This window comes from Cricetulus griseus, chromosome 2, assembly GCF_003668045.3.
Source record: "Cricetulus griseus strain 17A/GY chromosome 2, alternate assembly CriGri-PICRH-1.0, whole genome shotgun sequence".
Taxonomy (NCBI): Eukaryota; Metazoa; Chordata; class Mammalia; order Rodentia; family Cricetidae; genus Cricetulus; species Cricetulus griseus.
This window is the reverse complement of record NC_048595.1, coordinates 298,903,657-298,924,362: the sequence shown is the minus strand read 5'-3', so window position 1 is coordinate 298,924,362 and position 20,706 is coordinate 298,903,657. Positions and strand designations below refer to the sequence as shown.

At 38.3% G+C, this 20,706-nt stretch overlaps 1 protein-coding gene across 11 annotated transcripts in view; it reads right to left on the bottom strand.

Annotated features, from left to right (window-relative positions):
• Nucleotides 1–20,706, bottom strand: part of LOC100752273 (cotranscriptional regulator FAM172A) — a 384,532-nt gene that overhangs the window by 143,338 nt on the left and 220,488 nt on the right. For 10 of the 11 annotated variants that reach the window (XM_027401810.2, XM_027401807.2, XM_027401804.2 and 7 more), the window contains 2 exons: nucleotides 10,066–10,182; nucleotides 4,257–4,341 (listed from right to left, as the gene is read on the bottom strand). In XM_027401810.2, the coding sequence (XP_027257611.1) occupies nucleotides 4,257–4,341; nucleotides 10,066–10,182 (202 nt within the window). Of the gene's footprint in view, nucleotides 1–1,717; nucleotides 1,808–4,256; nucleotides 4,342–10,065; nucleotides 10,183–20,706 lie in introns of those variants that run through there. The other variant, XM_027401806.2, reaches the window with a different exon arrangement.

Here is a 20,706-nt window from a genome sequence, read left to right as displayed (position 1 = left end):
TCCTGAAAATGGTAAGAAAATGCTGCCTCATACACAGTGAAATACACTATTTGCTATTCTATTGGTTGGAATCACACACCATACAAGACAGCATCTCATCTCAGCTTTCCCTCTATTTCACGTCTATTCCAGCATTTACAGTCTCTAGATTTCTATGTCCTTGGAACATTTTATCCAACTACTACTTTTCCTTTTCATACTTTCTTTCTACTGGTCTAGTTTTCATGCACTATTTTGTGAACCACTCAACATAGGGGAATACAGGGAAACAAGAATAAATAAGCTTTCTATAAATAGATGTAGTGTCAGAAATATGGAAGAGAAAATGTTTTGGATGGTCAGCAAAGCCTAACAGGGGAGTAAGGGCAAGGAGGGAAACAGAGATAGAAACAGACAATCTTCTGATACAGCAGGCCCACAGTATCCCAAGGTGAGCCTCATAAGGCTTTATTCAAAATAAGTCTATTATGGTATTGCTGCATAAGGTACAGTGACCCACTAGAGTTGAGTTTGAAATTTGCAGTATTAACTACCTCTTTCTGTGGAGTGAACCACACCATTAACAATACTCATTCATCACTCCAGTTTCTGTGGGTCAGAAATCTGAACACAGCTTAGCTGAATGATTTTGCATGAGTTCTCTCATGAGGCAACAATCAACCTGGGGCTGCAGTTGAGTCACGGATAACTTGGGGAGAATGCTCTTTCAAGGTCATTCATGTGGCTGTTGGCAGACCTCAAGTCCTTACTGGCCTCTTTCCAGAGGCCCAGTTCCTTCCCATGCCAGTCTCTCTACAGAGCAGCTTGTAGCACAGCAGCTGGTTTTCATCAGAGTGAGCAGAAATAGACAAGGGGGAGCCTGAGGTCTGCCAGCACTCCATGGCCTTACCATGTCCCCATTGTCCCTCAGCAGCAGGCTTGATAGAATAGTGGAACAATCTTTTGAAAATTCAGTTATGATGCCTGCTAGGTGACAGCACCTGATGGAGCAGAAACAGTGTGTCCTCTAAGCCAGTGTTTAATAGACAGGGCCATTTACTTTTGATCTGGGAATGAAGGACTAGAAGTGGGACTCACCTCTCTAACTGATACCCCTAATGATCTACTAATAAAACAGCTGCTTCCCACTGCTATGACTCTAGGCTTTTCTGCTCTAAGGTCTTGGTTCTACAAGAAGAGATATTTCATTGGTACCCCAACAAGGATGCCACAGAAACGAAAATTGAAACCATCACCTTTCTACTTTGATTTTCTGATGCTCTTGAAGCAACGGGGCATGAATGCTGCTACTATCTTATCTGGGTGACATGTCCTAATATTTCCAAGTGAAAACTGAGCTGCTCCGACACAATGGGTAAGGAAAAAATTATCTGTGTGGTGTTTGAAAGAGAATGGACCCCACAGGCTTATCTATTTGAATACTAGATGCCCAGTTGGTGGAGCTGTTTGGGAAGGATTAGGAGTTATGTCACTGGGGGTAGGCTTTGAAGTTTCAAAAGGCTGGTACCATTCCAGTTTCATTCTCTCTCTCTCTCTCTCTCTCTCTCTCTCTCTCTCTCTTTCCTTTTCTTCCTCCCTCCTTCCCTGTCTCAGCTGTTCCTGATACCATGCCTTTGTTCCACCATCATGGGCTCAATTGGGGGATTGGGGGTGGGGGTGAAACAGGGATTTTTAAGCCACAGAGTAGCAGCCATTCCTTGCATACACATCTGACACTTGCCTTTTGGATCATCATATGGTGTAAAGCATTAGCTAGGATTGCTTTTGTTCTTTCTTCCCTTGGGTTTTCCTTCATCATCTCTGACAACTGGAGCAAACATGTGATTATTTACATCCACGATAAAGGACATAGAATTCTATAGGACATGTGTAAAACATGACAGCAGAGACAATATGAAGTGAGACAGGTCCATCTTTTGCTTATGAGTTCTACCCCACTCTTCTAATTCCATAACTATCTGTTCTGGGTATTAAAGTCCTAGCATCAATGCAAATTATTGTTTTTGTAAAGCCCGTTTAACTAGCTCTAGTCAAATACCAGTAAAAGAAAAAAAATCTTGTCATCTATAGTGATAAAATAATAGATCTTCATTCTCTCTGTATTGCAGACTTCCAAATCCAACTGCTCACTACAACTTACTAGTAACCCCCAAATCAACATTTATGACACTTTTGTATCATTTACATACATACACAGAGTTACAAACACATCATTCATGTATCAACAAGATCCTATTATGCCGTCTTGCTTCAGTTTTAATATCTTAAAGAAGTGGGCTTTTCAACCAGGTTTCTGCCTTGGTAATTATACACTAATATCAAATATCCATGATGGTAGCACTGTCTTAATTATCTGTCCCTTGCAAGTGCAGATGCCTGTTTATACCTAGGCTCAGCTTAGAGCTCATTACAGTGATCTTATATTAAGATATTATCTTTTATCCATGAAATCACTCAGCATGGGCAAATTGTTTCTTGAATATCTAGAGCTATGTAAGATGAATCCAGGTATGAATTACAGAGTTTCAAATTATTAATTTGTTTTATAGTCATCTACCACCTAAATAAAATAATAAATAGCCAGGAAAAAAAAGAAGTGGGCTTTCCAGGGACTACTTAGTGTCATATTGTTCACATTTTTGTGTTTAGACTTCACTATTTCAAATGATGCCCCTAACATGGTGCAGTGGTACTGTCTAATTAATATTCCTTAGTTCAAGAAAATTTCGACACACCTTATGGAGAAATTTATGTGTAAGCCTTGCACAGGCATGAATTACAGTGCTTTTGGGCATGAATATGATGTAATGAGTCAACAAAACATGTGATATAATGTGTGGTTAAATAGAAACACATATAAAACAAGGAATTTGCATTGATTGGTTGATCAACAAGATGACCCAAGGCTCACAAGGAACTCACTCTGCATTTCCCTAGGAGTACTGAGTCAGTATACGTTAATTTTGATTTCTCAGCATAAAGCAACCATGAGCAACAAAAACAGGTAGTATAATATGCATTCACAAATATATGACAGCGTAGGTATCTCATAGTAGTTTTATTTCTCTGACTAACCCTTGACTGACAAACCTAAAAAACAGCTGTAGTAACGGTGAAGGTCAGTGAAGTTTATGTGCTAATGATGATGATATTTAGCTATAAATAGCACTTTATCACGTAGAATTTGAACTAGTCACCAAACGGTTACCTTCACATAATAAACACATTTATTTACTTGGTGATTAACTGTCATCTATGACTGAGACATGGAATAGTCTGCATTCCAAATTCCTGCTCATTTTCCAGCATTCATAGCCACACCAAGTCAACTGTTGTTACTAATTCTAACTAGGTCCATTTTGCTCATTCTGTGTTATCTTAAAAATTACTAGAAGCTGCAAAAGCAAAGTAAGAAAGTAATGCCAAATGTAATACAAATGTAATAGCATGTCCTTTCTTTTCTTTTCCTATTTTATTTATTTATTTATTTATTTACTTGAGACAGGGTTTCTTTGTGTAACTTTGAAGCCTGTTCTGGAACTCCCTCTGTAGATCAGGCTGGCCTCAAAGTCACAGAGATTTGCCTGCCTCTGTCTCTTGAGTGCTGGGACTAAAGTCATGCACCACCAGGGCCCGCTAAAATAGCACTTTTTTTACCTCTTGCTTAGATACAAACTCTTTAGGCAAGACATGAATGCTTCTGGATTTGTTACTGTTTCCCTTCCTTGCTTTCAGTTGGCAGAACAGGCTTACCTTTATTATTTCTCAATATCTTCAGAGTCAGTTTGGCTCTGTTCCTTCCAGAGCTGTTTCTGTTGCTTAGGGTGCCACCTTGCACAACTTCCCACATCCAAGTCCTACCTTACACATACGGTCCACCTAAAATCTTTGCATGAAAACAAATTTTCTCTAGACTGTATGATTGCTTGATATATTATGGGATTGGTACTCAGAGACATACATCTGTCTGAGATTCTATATGGCTACTGAGTTCTTATTTTTTAGACACTGTCTCATCTCCCTAAACTCCAAGAGAAACTATCTATGTTATTCTTGAAGTGTTTTACCCCCTCATCTTCCTAAGTTTGTGGATAAGTATTTTAAGCTACTTAAACAAGTTTTGGTAGTATTTTACACACATATGTTATGAATAATTTGAGGTAGACTAATATATTTAATTCACGAAACACAATCTACATCTCACCAGCATGCTTTCACACTTTGGAGCACACTACCCCCTTTCATCAAATACATACCTGCAGAGACTCTGGGACAGTCAGGCAGCATGGACTCCACCGAAGTGTCCAATGGTTCTGAGCTGGAAACCCAGTTGCAACAGTTCTGTAATGTAACAGATACAATGTTGATTGCATAGAATTGAAAGGAAAACTACATTTTTTTAGGTTGAAGAGGTAAATTTGTCCTATAAGATACATCTCTAGCTGGGCATTGCTGGTATACACCTTTAATCCCAGCCCCCAGGAGGCAGAGGCAGGCAGATTTGAGGCCAGCCTGGTCTACAGAGCCAGTGCTAGGACAGCCTCCAAAACAGTACAGAGAAACCCTGTCTTGAAAAACCAAAAAAAAAAAAAAAACAAAAACCCAAAACCAAACAAACAACAAAAATACATCTCTAGAAGTTTGTTTATATTCCATTGATTTTAAATATTTTTTCTTACATAAACAGTCACTAAGTATTAATGACTGTGGAAAAATTTACCTTTTCCAATTCAGCAAATACTATGTTGATGTTAAGACACATGACTTGCAAGGCATAGTATAATATATTTCTAAGAAAAGTTAGGTGTGAAGGAAAATAACCCTCAAGTCCAGCCCATACTCCCTCTTAATTTTTACTCTGACCCACATCAATGAGAGGTATATCAAAATTATACATAAATACAGCGGTGCCTGAAGACACAAGACTGTAATATTAGTGCTCAACTTCTAGATAATGATGATTTGCAACTCAGATAAATGAAATAACACTATTTCTTTCATTAACTTACGTATATATCTAAATTCTGGTTTAAAAGATGTGATTATATAGCTTTAAAAATATTCACAACACAGATACACAAACAAAGAATTTCCACAGACAGATTCTATTTAAAAAAAAATCCTCCCATCAATCATGTTGGAGAAATCGGTGACTGCTATTCTGGTAAACAGTATGTATTGTGCGTTTTAGACGCTTGCTGTCTTGGCTGTGCACCATGGAATCCGTTCTCACCGAGGAAGGGTCCTTGACTGGTAGATCAAGTGTCTTATTGTATTTCCTTAATTCATTCTGTCTGGAAGAAGATGTCAGCTGTGTTGCAGTGAGGAGAAAATTTCAAAGGCCCAGTCCCCACCAATAAAGGCCGAGAAATGGCTTTTGAATAGATTTGTCAAGGCAACCCTACTGTTCGGGGACCAGAGAGAGCAGGGGTAACATAAAGGAAGGGTTTGCCATATGAGATTACAGACAGAAGCTCACAAAGCATGGCAGATCTTTGTAAGAAACAGTGGATCAATGAAACTATTGAACTGTGTTGGAAAAAAAAAAAACCCACAAAACAAACACATCTAGTAATGTTCTTAAATGCTTTCTCTCTTTTTATATTTAAAACAGATAAAATATTAGTATTTTTCATGTATGAAAAATGCTTGATGGTTTGAAATGGATAAATATATATATACATTTATATATATTATCTGTTCTATAATGTGCACTCCTAATCTTAATTAGCAGATGAACGTAAAATTACACAATGTAAGTGAAGTAGAAATTATAAAAGAAATAGGGTTTTAGAAGATATTTCATACATTTGAAATAAGCAAAATTAATATTACCATTGATAGAATACCACATCAGAGAATTCTAGATAATGCAGGAGATTAGCACACAATTAGCCAGCTTTTATATACAATGTGACACTTGCTTGTAAGAAATAAGTATTCTCCAAAGCAGTGTCAAGATATGTAAATGGATGATTTGTTTTATCATTCATCACAGCCCCTAATAAATTCAAAAATCATGACTTCTATAGGTACTAAAAATAGGTTCCCAATGATACAGGGAGATAGCTTCAAGGAAGAATGACTTTCTCTTTCTCTCTCCTTTTCTTAAACAATTCAGTCTTTTCAATGACAGCAATTAGCACTACCAACAGACAGGCAGCGATTAGGTATATATTTTAATTATTATTCATCCTACTAGTGCCTCCAAATCTGATGAAAGTTGGCTATTACCCAGGTGATATGCCAGTCTTAATACTGATCACCTGCATTTCACGAATGCAGAACTGTGCCTTACACAATTTTCTAGTACTAATAAAAGTAATGGCACATTATAATCTGTAGACAATTTGTCATTTTTTTTTTAACTCACAATGACTTTTAAAAGCTGAATGAAACGAACTTTTTTCCCCATAAAAACAACAAAAAAAACCAGATCACCTTTGGCTTACATGCTGAAAGAGAAATACAGGCTACCATTTTATGATCTTGAAATTTTAGTTCCATCTCAGTAAATGCTGAAAACATTTCTCTCTCCTGAAAAGTCAGGGACAAGTGAAGTGGCCTATAGTTGAAAGTAAAAAATGTCAAATGTCTTGTGCAACAACAAGTACCTACATAGGATTGGAAAGGATAAAAACCAAGCTTGAAGTGTGTGTGTGTGTGTGTGTGTGTGTGTGTGTGTGTGTGTGTGTGTGTGTGTGTGTGATGTGTGTGTAGGTTTCCACATAGGCCAGAAGAAGGCACCAGATCTCCTAGAAGGAGCTGGTACTATAGCTAGTTGTGAGCTGCTTTTAATGGTTGAGCCATGGGTAATATATTATTTATGATTTATTAAAGCTTGCCTGATGATTCAGAAAGAAAAGCCAGCCTCAAGCTAGAGAGATCAGGTACTGGTGAACACCTTTAATCCCAGCAATCAGAAGACAGGCAGATGGATCTCTGTTAGTTCAAGGCCACACTGACTACACAAAATTGATTCAGTCCTAAAAGAAACAGCTCACACAAATGTGATCTCAGCAACTGGGATCACAGGCCTCTAATCCCAGCATTGGGAGAGTATATAAGACAGAAGAAGGGTCGAAGAGCACAGCAGTCTGAGTGAATCAGAGGAGCAGTGAAGTTGGGAGCAGTTTGAGGATCGCCCCTTTGGTCTGAGCTGAGATAGAGGTAAGAGCTAGTAGCTGGCTGCTTTGCTTTTCTGATCTTCAGGCAAGCTTTAGTAAATCATAAATAATATATTACCATGGAGCCATCTCTCCATATCAGTACAGAGGTGCAGGTGGAGAGGGTCAACACAGGAAGAGTTGAGTGCATGTGTGACTATGATCAAAATACACCATGTGAAATTCTCCAATAATTAAAATATTATCTAAAAGACTGTAAAATTTGGTATGTTACATCTGAAAAGAAAAGAAGATAATAGCTAACTCTGTGCAAGGTATTAGACAATCTTCTTTTATTAGTTGAGTCTCTGTTTTTATTCTTGTTTATTACACTTGCATGCATTGTAAATAGTTATGGCCTTAAAGGCTAATCTTTAATATGGAGTTTTTGTGCCTTAGACATGAGTCATTGACCAGGCTATGTTTCTAGGGCCTTGTGGTGGTTTAAAATGAAATGTCCACCCAAAGGGAGTGGCACTACTCAGAGGTGTGGTCTTGTTGGGGAAAGTGTGTCACCGTGGGGGTGGGTTTTAAGGTCTCCTGTGCTCAATCTACTCCCAGCATCACAGACTACTTCCTGTTGATGTAGGACTCTCAGCTCCTTCTCTAGCACCATGTCTGCCTGCATGTCACCATGCTCCCTGCCATGATGATAATGAACTAAACCTCTGAAACTGTAAGACTCCCAAATTAAATGATTTTTAAGAGTTGCTCTGGTCATGGTGTCTCTTCACAGCAACAGAAACCCTAAGACAGGCCTACACTCAGAGTCGAACGGTGTCAGGGGGAATGCAGGATCATTATGTAGAACTGTACTTCCAGAGTGGTTACAAACTTTCGGGTAAGGGGCATGCCATACTCTCAGCATCAACAGTACTAGGACCTCACAAGAGAAAGGCCTTTAAGGGTTCCTGGCAGGCACTTCTGACCCCTCCTCATGGCTTAGCATCCACACCTAGACTTTCATCTGAGAAAGGTTTCAGTTTCAGGGATTGCTAAAGCAGTCCTCTTTGACCCTTCTTTAAGAGAAAATAGTATTTTAAAATTACATAATATGCAAATTTAATTTTTAGTCTGTTGTTTGCTAAATTGATAGACAAAATATTTAAGAGCATTATAGTCAAAATGCTTAATATAAATCACTATCATGTTAATTTGTTGTTTATGAAATAAACAAAACCATGACTTCTGTGTATGCTTATCTTATTGGTTGTTGAATAAAGTACTATTGGCCAATGAAGAAGCAAGTTAAGCGGGACTAGGAGTCAAGGAGGATTCTGGGAAATGTAGTAAAGATAAGTCTTGTGATCCAGGCAGGAAATGACATAGCAGGCAGACCCAGAATATAAGCAGGAAATTGCTCTCTTCCTCTTGCTCTTCCTCCTGTCCTCCTTTCTTCTCTAGGGAGCCGCCATGTGATCCTGGCAAGAGAAGACACCTACTAACGGCATCTCCTTAAAATAAGTCTTTAGGTTAATAGTTATGTTTGATAATTAATACTGAGCTAGCAGATAAGAAATCCTAGTCACTGGCCAAGCAGCATTTGTAAATAATGTAAGTCTCTGTGTGTGTTATTTTGGGTGGACACGTGGCAGCGGAATCCAGGTGGCCGGATGGAGTAAAGACTTTTCATTACAAGGCCTTCATCAGTCTTTACTATAATAGGAATGACTAAGAATTTGCCAGCACTCTTTACTTCCAAATTTAAGCCAGTATTTGGTAAAATAATGAAGCTAATAAACAGGATAACACAGATGCACTCTCTTCAACAGTTAGAAGTCTTTATTAGGAAAGATATTTTCCAAATATTTTAACCTTATTATGTATAGGTTTATGGGAGAGAATGTGTCTGTGTATGCATGCTTCTGTTTCTGTATGCGTATATGTTGGTGTGTGTGTGTGTGTGTGTGTGCACATATGTGTGTATGTGTGTGTGTCTACATGCATGCATGTGTATGAGTGTGTGTATGTGTATATGTGTCCATGCAAGTGTTTGGGTGTGTATATTCATGAGTGTATATGTGTGTGCATGTGTATGTATACATGTGTGCATACATGTGTACATATGTGTGTGTGTGCATGCATGCATGTATACGTGTGTGCGTGCCTATGTGAGCATTTTTCACTCAGATTGACTTTCATAAAGAACTTCTAATGGAAAAGGATGAACTGGAGTAAGCACTACAGCTGAAAGATTACTGACGAATATGGTCATTACTGATTTTTTTTTTTTTTACATCAGCAAGGTAAACATAAATAGAAAGGAATTTTCAGTGGGATGTCTGTAATGAGATCAGTGGACTGAATAAGAAACTGAAGACTTTGAAAAAGACACGTGCCCTGTTTGGTAGATCCTTGTTAGTGTTCAGACTCAGCAGGGACATGCAATAAGCAGCTTCTCTAGGTGGAGGAAGGTCATGGCCAGCTCCAGCATCTCTAATAATCTCCACTCAGCTTTTTACTGCTTCTACCCTATTGACAGTATTGAGCCAATCAATTTCATTGTGGGACATCCTGGTCATATTTCCAGAAGGAAAGGACTAGACTAAATGTACACAAAACTTCTTTCTGGTAACTAAGCAGCTGCGATAGTAAATAGCCAGAAAAATTAAACAGTAGGGAATATGAGTCATGACACCAAGCCCTTCTTCAGCCAACATTCTAATGTATACTGTAAATATATATAACATTCTGTTTAGTAGCAGGAAGAAAGGATGCTTTAAAAAAGTTTTGTTCTTCTGGAAGTCTTCTTTTATTAGTTTTCCTGTATCTAGACCGTTTATTCTGTCTCAGCATCCTTTCTCTAGAGATCCAGGTGGAGGTAACAGAAGCTGGAGGGGACTCTAGACACAAAGGTTTATCTCCATTCCTCTCAGCACTGAACAAAACCAGGCCTCACCTCTCTCATCCATTCGCGGATGGTTTTGCCAGCTTCTTGATGCCACACATTGTGAACAGAGTCTGTCAATGCCACAGCAGTCACCTTACTTTTCACATCTGCTTCTCGTTGAATCATCTGTTTTAAAAAAGAAAAATAACATAAAAATAAACATAGACTCTAATTTTTCTCCCTGATACAGCTTGCTTAGTCATAGACAATGCTATATTAAAAATGAAAAAAAAAAAAAGACATGCATCCTTGGCTCAAAGTTACTCTTTTCTGTTTGAATACATATCCCATTCTTGTTCACGGATATGAAAAGGCCAACATTTTCTTTCAAAAAGCTAATACCACTTAAGTCTTGGAACGACACAGCTCTATTATTTTCCATGTGGCTTGACAATTCAAGGATTAAAGGGATCACAGGGAATCCCTGAGGGTTTCTTTTATAAATTTCTTCCATCACTTCCTATTTCAGGGAAGTCAGCACCTGGGGCTCACTTTTAGCTCTTCAGGACTTTCTTCTACTAATTTTCAGGCGGTGGCACACTGGTGAAGAAAGGTATTTTGCTTTAGTTCTCCAATTTAACTGGCTGCTCTATACCATGGCCCTACAATTCCTTGGGTGATTTCACTGCCCTACCCCAGAAAAGCAAACTATTCTCCTGTTCTTGTTCAGTCTGTTGATACCATGTTGCTTTCTGATTTTTTTTTTATGTTGGCAAACAATTACATTTTCACTTCCCCTACACAATGCTATATATACGAAATTTACTGTCTTCTGAAAAGAAGGCAAGGCTTGAAGATACTGACTACTTCATCAGTGGCCAGCCAGATAAGAAAATTATCCTGTGAATACTGGACACTTTGGATGTGGTATATCAAAATTTAAGAATACATAACAAAAATTAAAGCCCATGTTCCATCACAATGTGGTACTTTGCATTGGCAACTGTATACTGAAGAAAAAGGGCAGTTTTTGTTTCTCTGTCATTTGCTGTTAATTCTTATGAACTGTCCATCAAAAACATAATAGTCTACTCAACAAAAGGGAGAACTGTGCACAGTAAAGAAAGCTCCTGCAGAGAACACTGTAAGACACAAGTCCAGACAGACAAGGCTCTCCCATATTCTGAGCTAAGCATCTCAAAATCAATTCCCCTCTCAGATTAAATTCTGCATTTTCATACCTATTAATGAAAACTACCTATAAGCAGCTAACTCACTGCTAATGTTCCCTCAGAAGCATTTTTGCACCTAAAACTCTTGTATTTTTGTATGGCTATATTTTCTATAGCAAACAGATATTAAACTTAATATTGGTATGCAATACAATAGTCTTAATGAAAAATACCCCAAGCATTAGCAGTGTCATAAAGGCTCAAATTATACAACAATCCAGTTAAATACTTATTTAACTTATTAGTTACTAATGAGTGTGTTAGCTTCTTTACATTATGTTTTTACTGGATCACTATTGGCACTAGAATATAAAACATGCATCAACATCAGGTAATTAAAAACATCACAACAACAACAACAACAAAAAACATCACAACAGTGAATCCATCTAAGGAAGAAATTTTATGTCCTTTTTCTCATTTCATAAACATGAAAACATAGATATCAAAAGCAATTGATAAATTTATAATTTAAGAACACCCTTTGCTGATACTCTTAAATTTTGACTTGGGTTCTATTGTGGTTGTTGATACCATATGCAGATTTACTTAAGGTTATCTGAAGACACTAAATGTTGACAGGCATTTGTAAAATTAAGCAACAAACAGGCTAAGGACTTAGTATAAATACTACATGTCTGGGGATTAAAACTGTAAAAACTGGAATGATGCAGTTGTTAAATGAATGAATAGAAAATATCCATCAAGTGTACATTTTACAAACTTGATGTGCTTATGTGCAACTGTTCTTTACATCATATTCTAGTCCAAAATGATACAGCCATACAGCTCTATAAAACTTTACAGTTTAAAAAAATCAATCTGATATTCACATTTATAAATGTAGAATGGGACTCTTGGTCCGCCTCCACCCTCTGCCCTCTGTTTGAGGTGACAGTGGGCTCTTCTTGGGCCCCAATTGCCACCATTACCCCCTCCTTGGATCTTCCTGGGCCTGCTCCTTGAGTGGAGTGGACTCTCCCCAGCAAGATGGACCACCCTGAGTCTGGCAACACCTCACTCTTGGTCCCCATCCAACCTCCTTCCTCTGCCCTCTGCCCTCCACTTGAGTCTTGCCCCTGCCCATGCCCTCCACTTGAGTGAGGAGAATACCAGGAGAGGCCAGACCTTCCAGAGTTGCAAAGTCTTGGTCCACATATACCATTGGGAGACTAGAGGAGAGGGGAAGACCCCACCTGCACCCACTGGAAGAAGGGAATATAGAAAGTATAAGAACACACTCAACAACAGAAAAACCTATATGACGCCACCAGAATCTAGGGATTCCACACCTGAGAAGTCCAAGACAGACGAAGGAGCTTAAAAACTATTTTATGAAGATGATAGAAACCCTTAAAGAGGAAACGAGAAAAATCCCTTAAAGAGATAGAAGCAAAAACAAACAAAAAACACATGAAATGGAGGAAAAGATAAACCAAAAAATTCAAGAAATAAACAAATCTCTTAAAGAATCTAAAGAAAGCCAAGAAAAAACAACCAAACAAGTGAAGGAAACAATTCAAACAGTTCATGGCTTGAAAACTTAAATAGAAACAATAACACACACACACACACACACACACACACACACACACACACTGAGGGGATGCTGGAAATAGAAAAGCTGTGTAAATGATCAGGAACTACAGATGTATGTATAACCAATACAAGACATGGAAGAGAGAATATCAGGTGTTGAAGACTCACTAGAGGATATACAGTCATCGACCAAGAAAATCTCAACTCCAACAAATACCTAACACAAAATAACCAGTACAGAAAACATATTCAAGAAAATCATAGAAGAAAACTTCCATAACTTAAGAAGGATATGCTTATGAAAGTACAAGAAGCTTACAGAACACAAAATAGATTGGATCACAAAAAGAAGTCCCCTCACCACATAATAATCAAAACCCCAAGCTTACAGAATAAAGAAATATTAAGACCAGCAAAAGAAAAAAGGCCTAGTAACTTATAAAGGCAGACGTGTCAGAATTACATCCAACTTCTCAATGGAAACTTTGAAAGCCAGAAGGTCCTGGATAGATGTTCTACAAACACTATGGGAACATGGATGCCAGCCCAGACTTCTGTACCCAGCAAAGCTTTCAATCACTACACATGGAAAAAACAAGGTATTCCTTGACAAAACCAGATTTATAAAATACATATCCACTAATCCAGCCCTACTGAAAGTAGTGGAAAGAAAACTTCAACCCAACGAAGATAACTACACTCACAAAAACATAGGCAATAGATAATCCCACATTACCAAACACCAAAAGAAAAAAGGGGAGAAAATCCACACACAATAACACCAAAAACAACAAATGCAAAACAAACAAGAATCAACCATCAATGGTCATTAATATCCCCCATTGTCAATGGTCTTAACCTGCCTAAAAAGACACAGACTACCAAAATGGAAACAAAGGCAGAATACATCCTTCTGCTGCATACAAGAAACATATTTCCATGTCAAAGACCGATGTTACCTCAGAGTAAAGGGTTGTGAAAAGATTTTCCAATCAAATGGACCTAAGAAACAAGCTGCTGTAGCAATCCTAATATCTAACAAATTAGACTTCAAACTAAAATCAACCAAAAGAGATGAAGAAAGGCATTTCATACTCATCACAGAAAAACTCCATCGAGATGAAGTCTCAATCCTAAACATCTATGCTCCAAATATGAAGGCACCCACGTTCATAAAAGAAATATTACTAAAGCTCAAATCACACATGAAGACTCACACACTTATGGTGGGATGTGCTTATGTGCAACTGTTCTTTACATCATATTCTAGTCCAAAATGATACAGCCATACAGCTGTATATGAGAGCTCTGCTCTCATCACTAGACAGTACCACCAGACAGAAATTTAACAAAGAAACAGAAGTTATGACCAAATTAGGATTAACAGACATCTATAGAACATTCCATCCCAACACAAAAGAATATATCTTCTTCTCAGTGCCACATGGAACCTTCTCTAAAATCGACCACATACTTGGCAACATAGCAAACCTCAACAGATACCAAAAAATTGGAATAATTCGTATATCCTATCGAATCACTATGGTTTAAAGTTCGAATTCAACAACAACACAAATTTCAGAAACCCTACATTCTCGTGGAAATTGAAAAATGCTCAATTGCACCATTCCTGGGTCAAGCAAGAAATAAAAAAAGAAATTAAAGACTTCCTAGAGTTCAGTGAGAATGTAGACACAGCATACCCAAACTTGTGGGATACTTTGAAAGCCGTGCTAACAGGAAAGTTCATAGCACTAAGTGCTCACATGAAGAAACTAGAGAATAGTCACACCAGAGGATTAATAGCACAACTGAAAGCTCTAAAACAAAAAGAAGCAAACTCACCCTTGAGGAGTAGATGCCAGGAAATAATCAAATTGAGGGCTGAAATCAATAAAGTAGAAACTAGGAAAACAATACAAAGAAACAGTGAACCACAGAGTTGGTTCTTTCAGAAAATCAACAAGATAGACAAACCTTTATCCAAACTAACCAAAAAGGCAGAGAGAGAGAGAGAGAACATGAAAATAAACAAAATCAGAAATGAAAATGGGAACATAACAATAGACACTGAGGAAATCCAGAGAATCATCATGTCATACTTTGAAAACCTGTACTCCACAAAATTAAAAAATCAAAAGGAAATGGACAATTTTCTGAATAGATATCACTTACCAAAATTAAGTCAGGAACAGATAAGTAATTTAAATAGACCTATAACCCCTAATGAAATAGAAGCGGTCACAAAAAGTCTCCCAACCAAAAAAAGCCTAGGGCCAGATGGTTTCAGTGCAGAATTCTACCAGAAATTCAAAGAAGAGCTAATACCAGTACTCAAATTATCCCACACAATAGAAGCAGAAGGGACATTGTCAAACTCTTCTTGCCAGGCTACAATTACCTTGGTTCCCAAGCCACACAAAAACACAACTAAGAAAGAACACTACAGACCACTCTCCCTCATGAACATTGATAGAAATATACTCCACAAAATATTGGCAAATTGAATCCAAGAACACATCAGAAAACTTATCCACCATGATCAAGTAGGCTGCATCCCAGGGATGCAGGGATGGTTCAACATACAAAAATACATCAAAAGAAAAACCACATGAGCATCTCAATAGATACTGAAAAAGCCTTTGACAAAATCCAACAGCCCTTCATGATAAAGGTCTTGGAGAGATCAGGAATAACAGGAACATACCTGAACATAATAAAAGCAATATACAGCAAACCAACAGCCAACATCAAACTAAATGGAGAGAAACTAAATAAGATTCCTCTAAAATCAGGAACAAGACATGGCTGCCCCATATCTCCATATCTCTACAATATTGTACTTGAAATTCTAGCTAGAGCAGTAAGACAGCAAAAGGAGATAAAGGGGATACAAATTGGAAAGGAAAAAGTCAAATTTTCACTGTTTGCAGATGATATGATAGTTTACATAAGTGACCCGAAAAACTCTATCAGGGAACTCCTACAGCTGATAAACACCTTCAGCAAAGTGGCAGGATACAAAATTAACTAAAAAAAATCAGCCCTATTATATACAGAAGATAAATGGGCTAAGAAAGAAATCAGTGAAATATCACACTTTACAATAGCCATGAAGAACATAAAATATTTTGGGGTAACGCTAACGAAACAACTGAAAGACCTCTACAGCACGAACTTTGAGTCTTTAAAGAAAGAGATTAAAGAAGATGACAGAAAATTGAAAGATCTTCCATGCTGTTGGATAGGTAGGATCAACATAGTAAAACTGACAATATTGCCAAAAGCAATCTACAGATTCAATGCAATACTCATCAAAATACTGGCACAATTCTTCACAGAACTTGAAAGTACAATATTCATCCAGTAGTTGACTGAAGCAGAAACAGGCACCTACAACTAAACACTGTGCCATACTCCTGGAATCCAGTTGTAGATCAGGAGGAGGGATGAGCAAAGGAGCCAAGACAGTGCAGAAGAAACTGGCAGAACCAGCTGACCTGACCTAGTGAGAACCAGCATTGGACAGAACCAAGCTCTCTGAATGTGGGTGCCAGCTAAGAGGTCAGGGCAGTCTATGGGACTGCTAACAGTGGAGCCAGTGTTTAGCCCTAAAGCACAAAAGGACTTTGGGAGCCCATTCCCTATGGAGGGGTAACATTGCAGTTCAGATATGGGAAGGAGGGCCTGGACCCTCCCTGAAATGATGTGAGGGATTTTGATGGTTCCCCCATGGAGGGCCTCTCTTTCCTTGGTAGGTGGATTGTGGGGGGGGGGCAATAAGAGTGCTTCTAAAATAAATAAAAAAATTAAAAAAAGAAATGTAGAATGGCCAAATTCCTGAAGATCTTAAAGAGAAATCTACATTTGAACCTAATGTCAAAGAATCTCAAATATCTGATTTTATTTTTGAGACAGGGTTTCTCTGTCCTGTAACTCACTCTGGCTGTCCTGTAACTCACTCTGTAGACCAGGCTGGCCTCAAACTCATAGAGATCCACCTGCTTCTGCCTCCCAAGTGCTGGGATTAAAGGTGTACACCACCATGGCCCGACTATGATGGTGTTCAATCAGTGAAGAATTTTAATTTTTATCCTATTTACTTCTGTTTCAAGATGGCTGCAACAAAGTTCAGTAGTGGTGAGACTCCTTGTCATTGCCAGTTCTATCCAAAGGCACCCTTCTGCATGGGGGCCTGCTTTCAGACTCTGAACCCTTCATACCTCAGCATTGTATGAGCACTGGGGAAACTCTGAAAGCAGAGTGGAAATCACTCTCTAGGAGACTAGATCAGACATATATAAGAAACAGACTTTGGAAAGAATAGAGTAAAACAAAGAATGGGTGCAGTACAGCTGGACAGTAAAATAAGTTGCAGATTTTCATTTATAACAGTAACGTGATAGTAACTCCAAAATTCTGAAAAGCAAACAGACATATTACTGAAGTTTTCCATGCCCATCTAAGATGGAAATACTGGTATTTAATTAAAATCTATACACACAAATACTGTAAATTTATGTTAATATGAGGACTTTTCTGGGAAGTGATCCCTAGCTTTCTGAGATTCTCAATGGGATCATTAGTGTCTAAAAATGTGCCTTGAATTCAGTGCCTTGAATCTGTCTCCACACATTCTTGAGATAACTATGGGATACTTACTATGTAATCCCCTTGAACAGTCACACTTAAGATCCAGTTAACATCTATAACTAGGCTTTCAGATAGAAACAATGCTATCTCATTTCAGTTTGTATCAACTTCACACTATAGAAGTGATAAAGATTTTGATATCCCAGTTTCAGAAAATACATGGTCACTGTGTTCATGGGATAGCTGAAACCAGCAACATTTCATCATGGATAGGGGAGAGGCCTTCCCTGAGGCAGTTCCTAGTTTCTGGAGAAGGGGGGGGGGTCATTTCCTTCAGAAGTGTAGCCACTGATAAGCTCTAGGCCCCAGTAAATAATCTCCCTTCATGCTGGTGCAGGTGACTTTAATGAAACTTAATATTTCACACACATAGGAGGCAGGAAAGTAGGAGGGGACTTGTTGGGAAGAACAGTTTCAAGAGAAGAGGAAGAAAAATTAGAGAAGGAACTGCAAATGAAAACTACTTAAATTCATTATATACATGTATGAAAGTGTCAAAGAATCACAGAAATGGAAAAAATTAATGTAATTTAAATTAAATTAAGGCAAAGACATGTCTTGATTTAATTTGAAGCAGGAAGAAGCTGTTGTTTTAAGGACGTCCTGCTGTGAAGTCTTCAGCATATCTTTCACTCTGCTCTCAGATTTTGGGAATTAAATAACCCCTAAAGAGTACTCCAACTCTAAAGGAGGGGGTTCTGAATTGGGATGGCTTCACTCTAACATAAAAGAAGTCATGACTTTACTTCCTGCATTTCTGGCCTTACTTGTCCTCATGTTTAAAAGTCCAGGAGACCTCCTGAAAGTTGCCATTATGGGTTGGGTGTAGGGGCATGTGCATACGTGTGCAGGGGCATATCTACATTTTTATAGAGACTGTTTTAAACATGAGGGAAATATGTTAAAAGTATTCCATCAGAAAATGCATGCCCAATTTTTCCATTATGACATGTGTTACACACATGTACTAAGGGTTACAGCATGTGAATGTCTTGTACAGGAAACAGTATTTTGAAAGGAAATCAAATTATGCATGTTTCTTCAGATTAGGATCTGACAGGACTGCAGTTCATAAACACAACGATCATGACTACCGTGTAAGCATGGATCCATCACAGCTCTGGTTAGCAGCACAGCTGAGCTTTTCGGTGGCTTTGAAAGACACGTGTGTGTATATAAATAGATTAGCACCCTCTAGAGATCCACTGGGTAGGATTTCAGATTAAGCAGTTTCCAAAGTTTGAAGAGTAGTAAAAGCTAGTACCATTCATCCTATCACTGGAACTCTAGGCAGTATTTCTTCTTGAATATAGCTGATATATGGTTTCATAAGTGCCAATATTTCATATAATTCTCTCCTATTACTAACACTCTTCCTGGACAGTCTCGATCAAATAGCATTCCACACTGTGCACCAAGGTGCCAATCAGCCAGCACTGGATTTGGCAATCTTTTCTGTTACGTCAGTGACAGAGACAGCCTCTCTCTTCCTTCTTTTGATTATGCCTAACCCAGTAACACATAACTCAATACACAAATATCTTTGCTCTGACATTCACATTTCTATTCTGTCCTCCAGGGCACTGACTCTTCTGGTGATGACAATAAGATACACAAACTCAGTAGATGAAATGTGAGGACAAAACTGTCCAGCAGGAAATTCACACCAGAATCACATTTAGCTCTTACAGTTCACACTTCAAGTATGCTTTTCCTATTTTAATGAAACAACAGTAACCACATAAGAAGTGTTTGTAGTTTAAATTTAAGGACTTTAGAGTCAGATTCCCCAGGACCAGATACTTACTTCAGCCAATTCCAGGAAAGATACCGTAAATAAATTATTTTGACTTTTTTTCTGTGTCAATTTTATCATGAGAGTATCAATGCAGATGAGAAACATACTTCAATTATCGGACCATTTGGACTATTAAACAAGGAAAAAGCAGCAGTAGACGGGACAGACAGTACACAATAGGTGACCCATGCAAATACACAGCACAAACTATTCCATGTATGTACTCCATTCTCTGTAAATGCTCAGTTCAGAAATGCATTAAATGACAAACATTACTTTCCAAAATGTCTTTCCATGAGGGAAAACTCTACGTAGGGCTGCTTTTTAACCTTGATATCTGTTGGCAATACTTCTATGGTGACATATAGATCAGTGATAGGAACGTGCTAATTATTATGTCTGCTTTAAAAGGTGCAATCAGAGCACAGGGCAGTCACAGCACCCCCACCCTCCTTGAAGGTGAGGTCACAAATGTTGGGCAGCATTGTGGCAAATCTACTTTCCTAACACCTGTGAGTCCATTCACAATGACTGGAGATGGTAAGGAAGCGTGACAACATGTGCAGCCCAGCTAAACCAGGGGAAAAAAAGAGACCTTTTATTCTTTTGATACAGAAGGAGTATATCTATAGTCATCTCAGAGATAAGCTCTGAGATATAAAGTATGTCCAGAGGAAGGCAGCATATTGTTAGAGTTGAAAGCAGGCAACAAGCAAAGGAACTGCGAAGTCTTCAAGTTTTATTTATTTATTTTTTATTATGGTTGAAGATTGTAAAAACCCTCAAATGAGAATAACAGTAGTAGTCACCTCCCAGGTAAATGGGAGACAAGACATATTATGACAGATATAATGACGCCAGCTGTTAATGACCTGTACTCTTACAATCATTTCCACACTTTTAAGGCACACTTCCTTTGAGATATGGTATCAGCATACTCTACAGTGACTCGGTGGGCTTAAAAAAAACAACAAAGGAGGAAATGAACGGAAGATGTGACCAAAACACATTATATGTTTGTGTGAAATGCTATAAAAAAGAACGGGAAAAAATCATGCAGAAAACTGAATGACAAGTATTTCAAAAGATCCCTAAATTCAAACCCAAGAGCGTGCCTGAGTGCTTGCAGAGCCCCTCACAGATGGACACGCAGTCTCACACCCTGGTTAGGTAAACATGGCCAGCTGGGTCTCCACTGCAGCAACAGCATAAGACAACATTCTCTTTTCCTGTCCTTTGAAGTTCTAGCTCTAATTCTTGCAACCTTTGTCTAATTTCAGGAAGGAAAAGCTCTCCACAGGCAAGGACACCAAGGGACAGGGTCTGTAAACTGAAGCTTTTTGGGTCACACACATTTATGAAGATAAGTTTCCAGCCCCAGATAGGGAATGGCAAACTGTGATTTATTATTGCAGGCAGTCAGAAGAGACCAGCAATAACTTCCTTTTCCTTTCTTGCCTAGACCATGCTGCCACGTGCAGGTTTCTG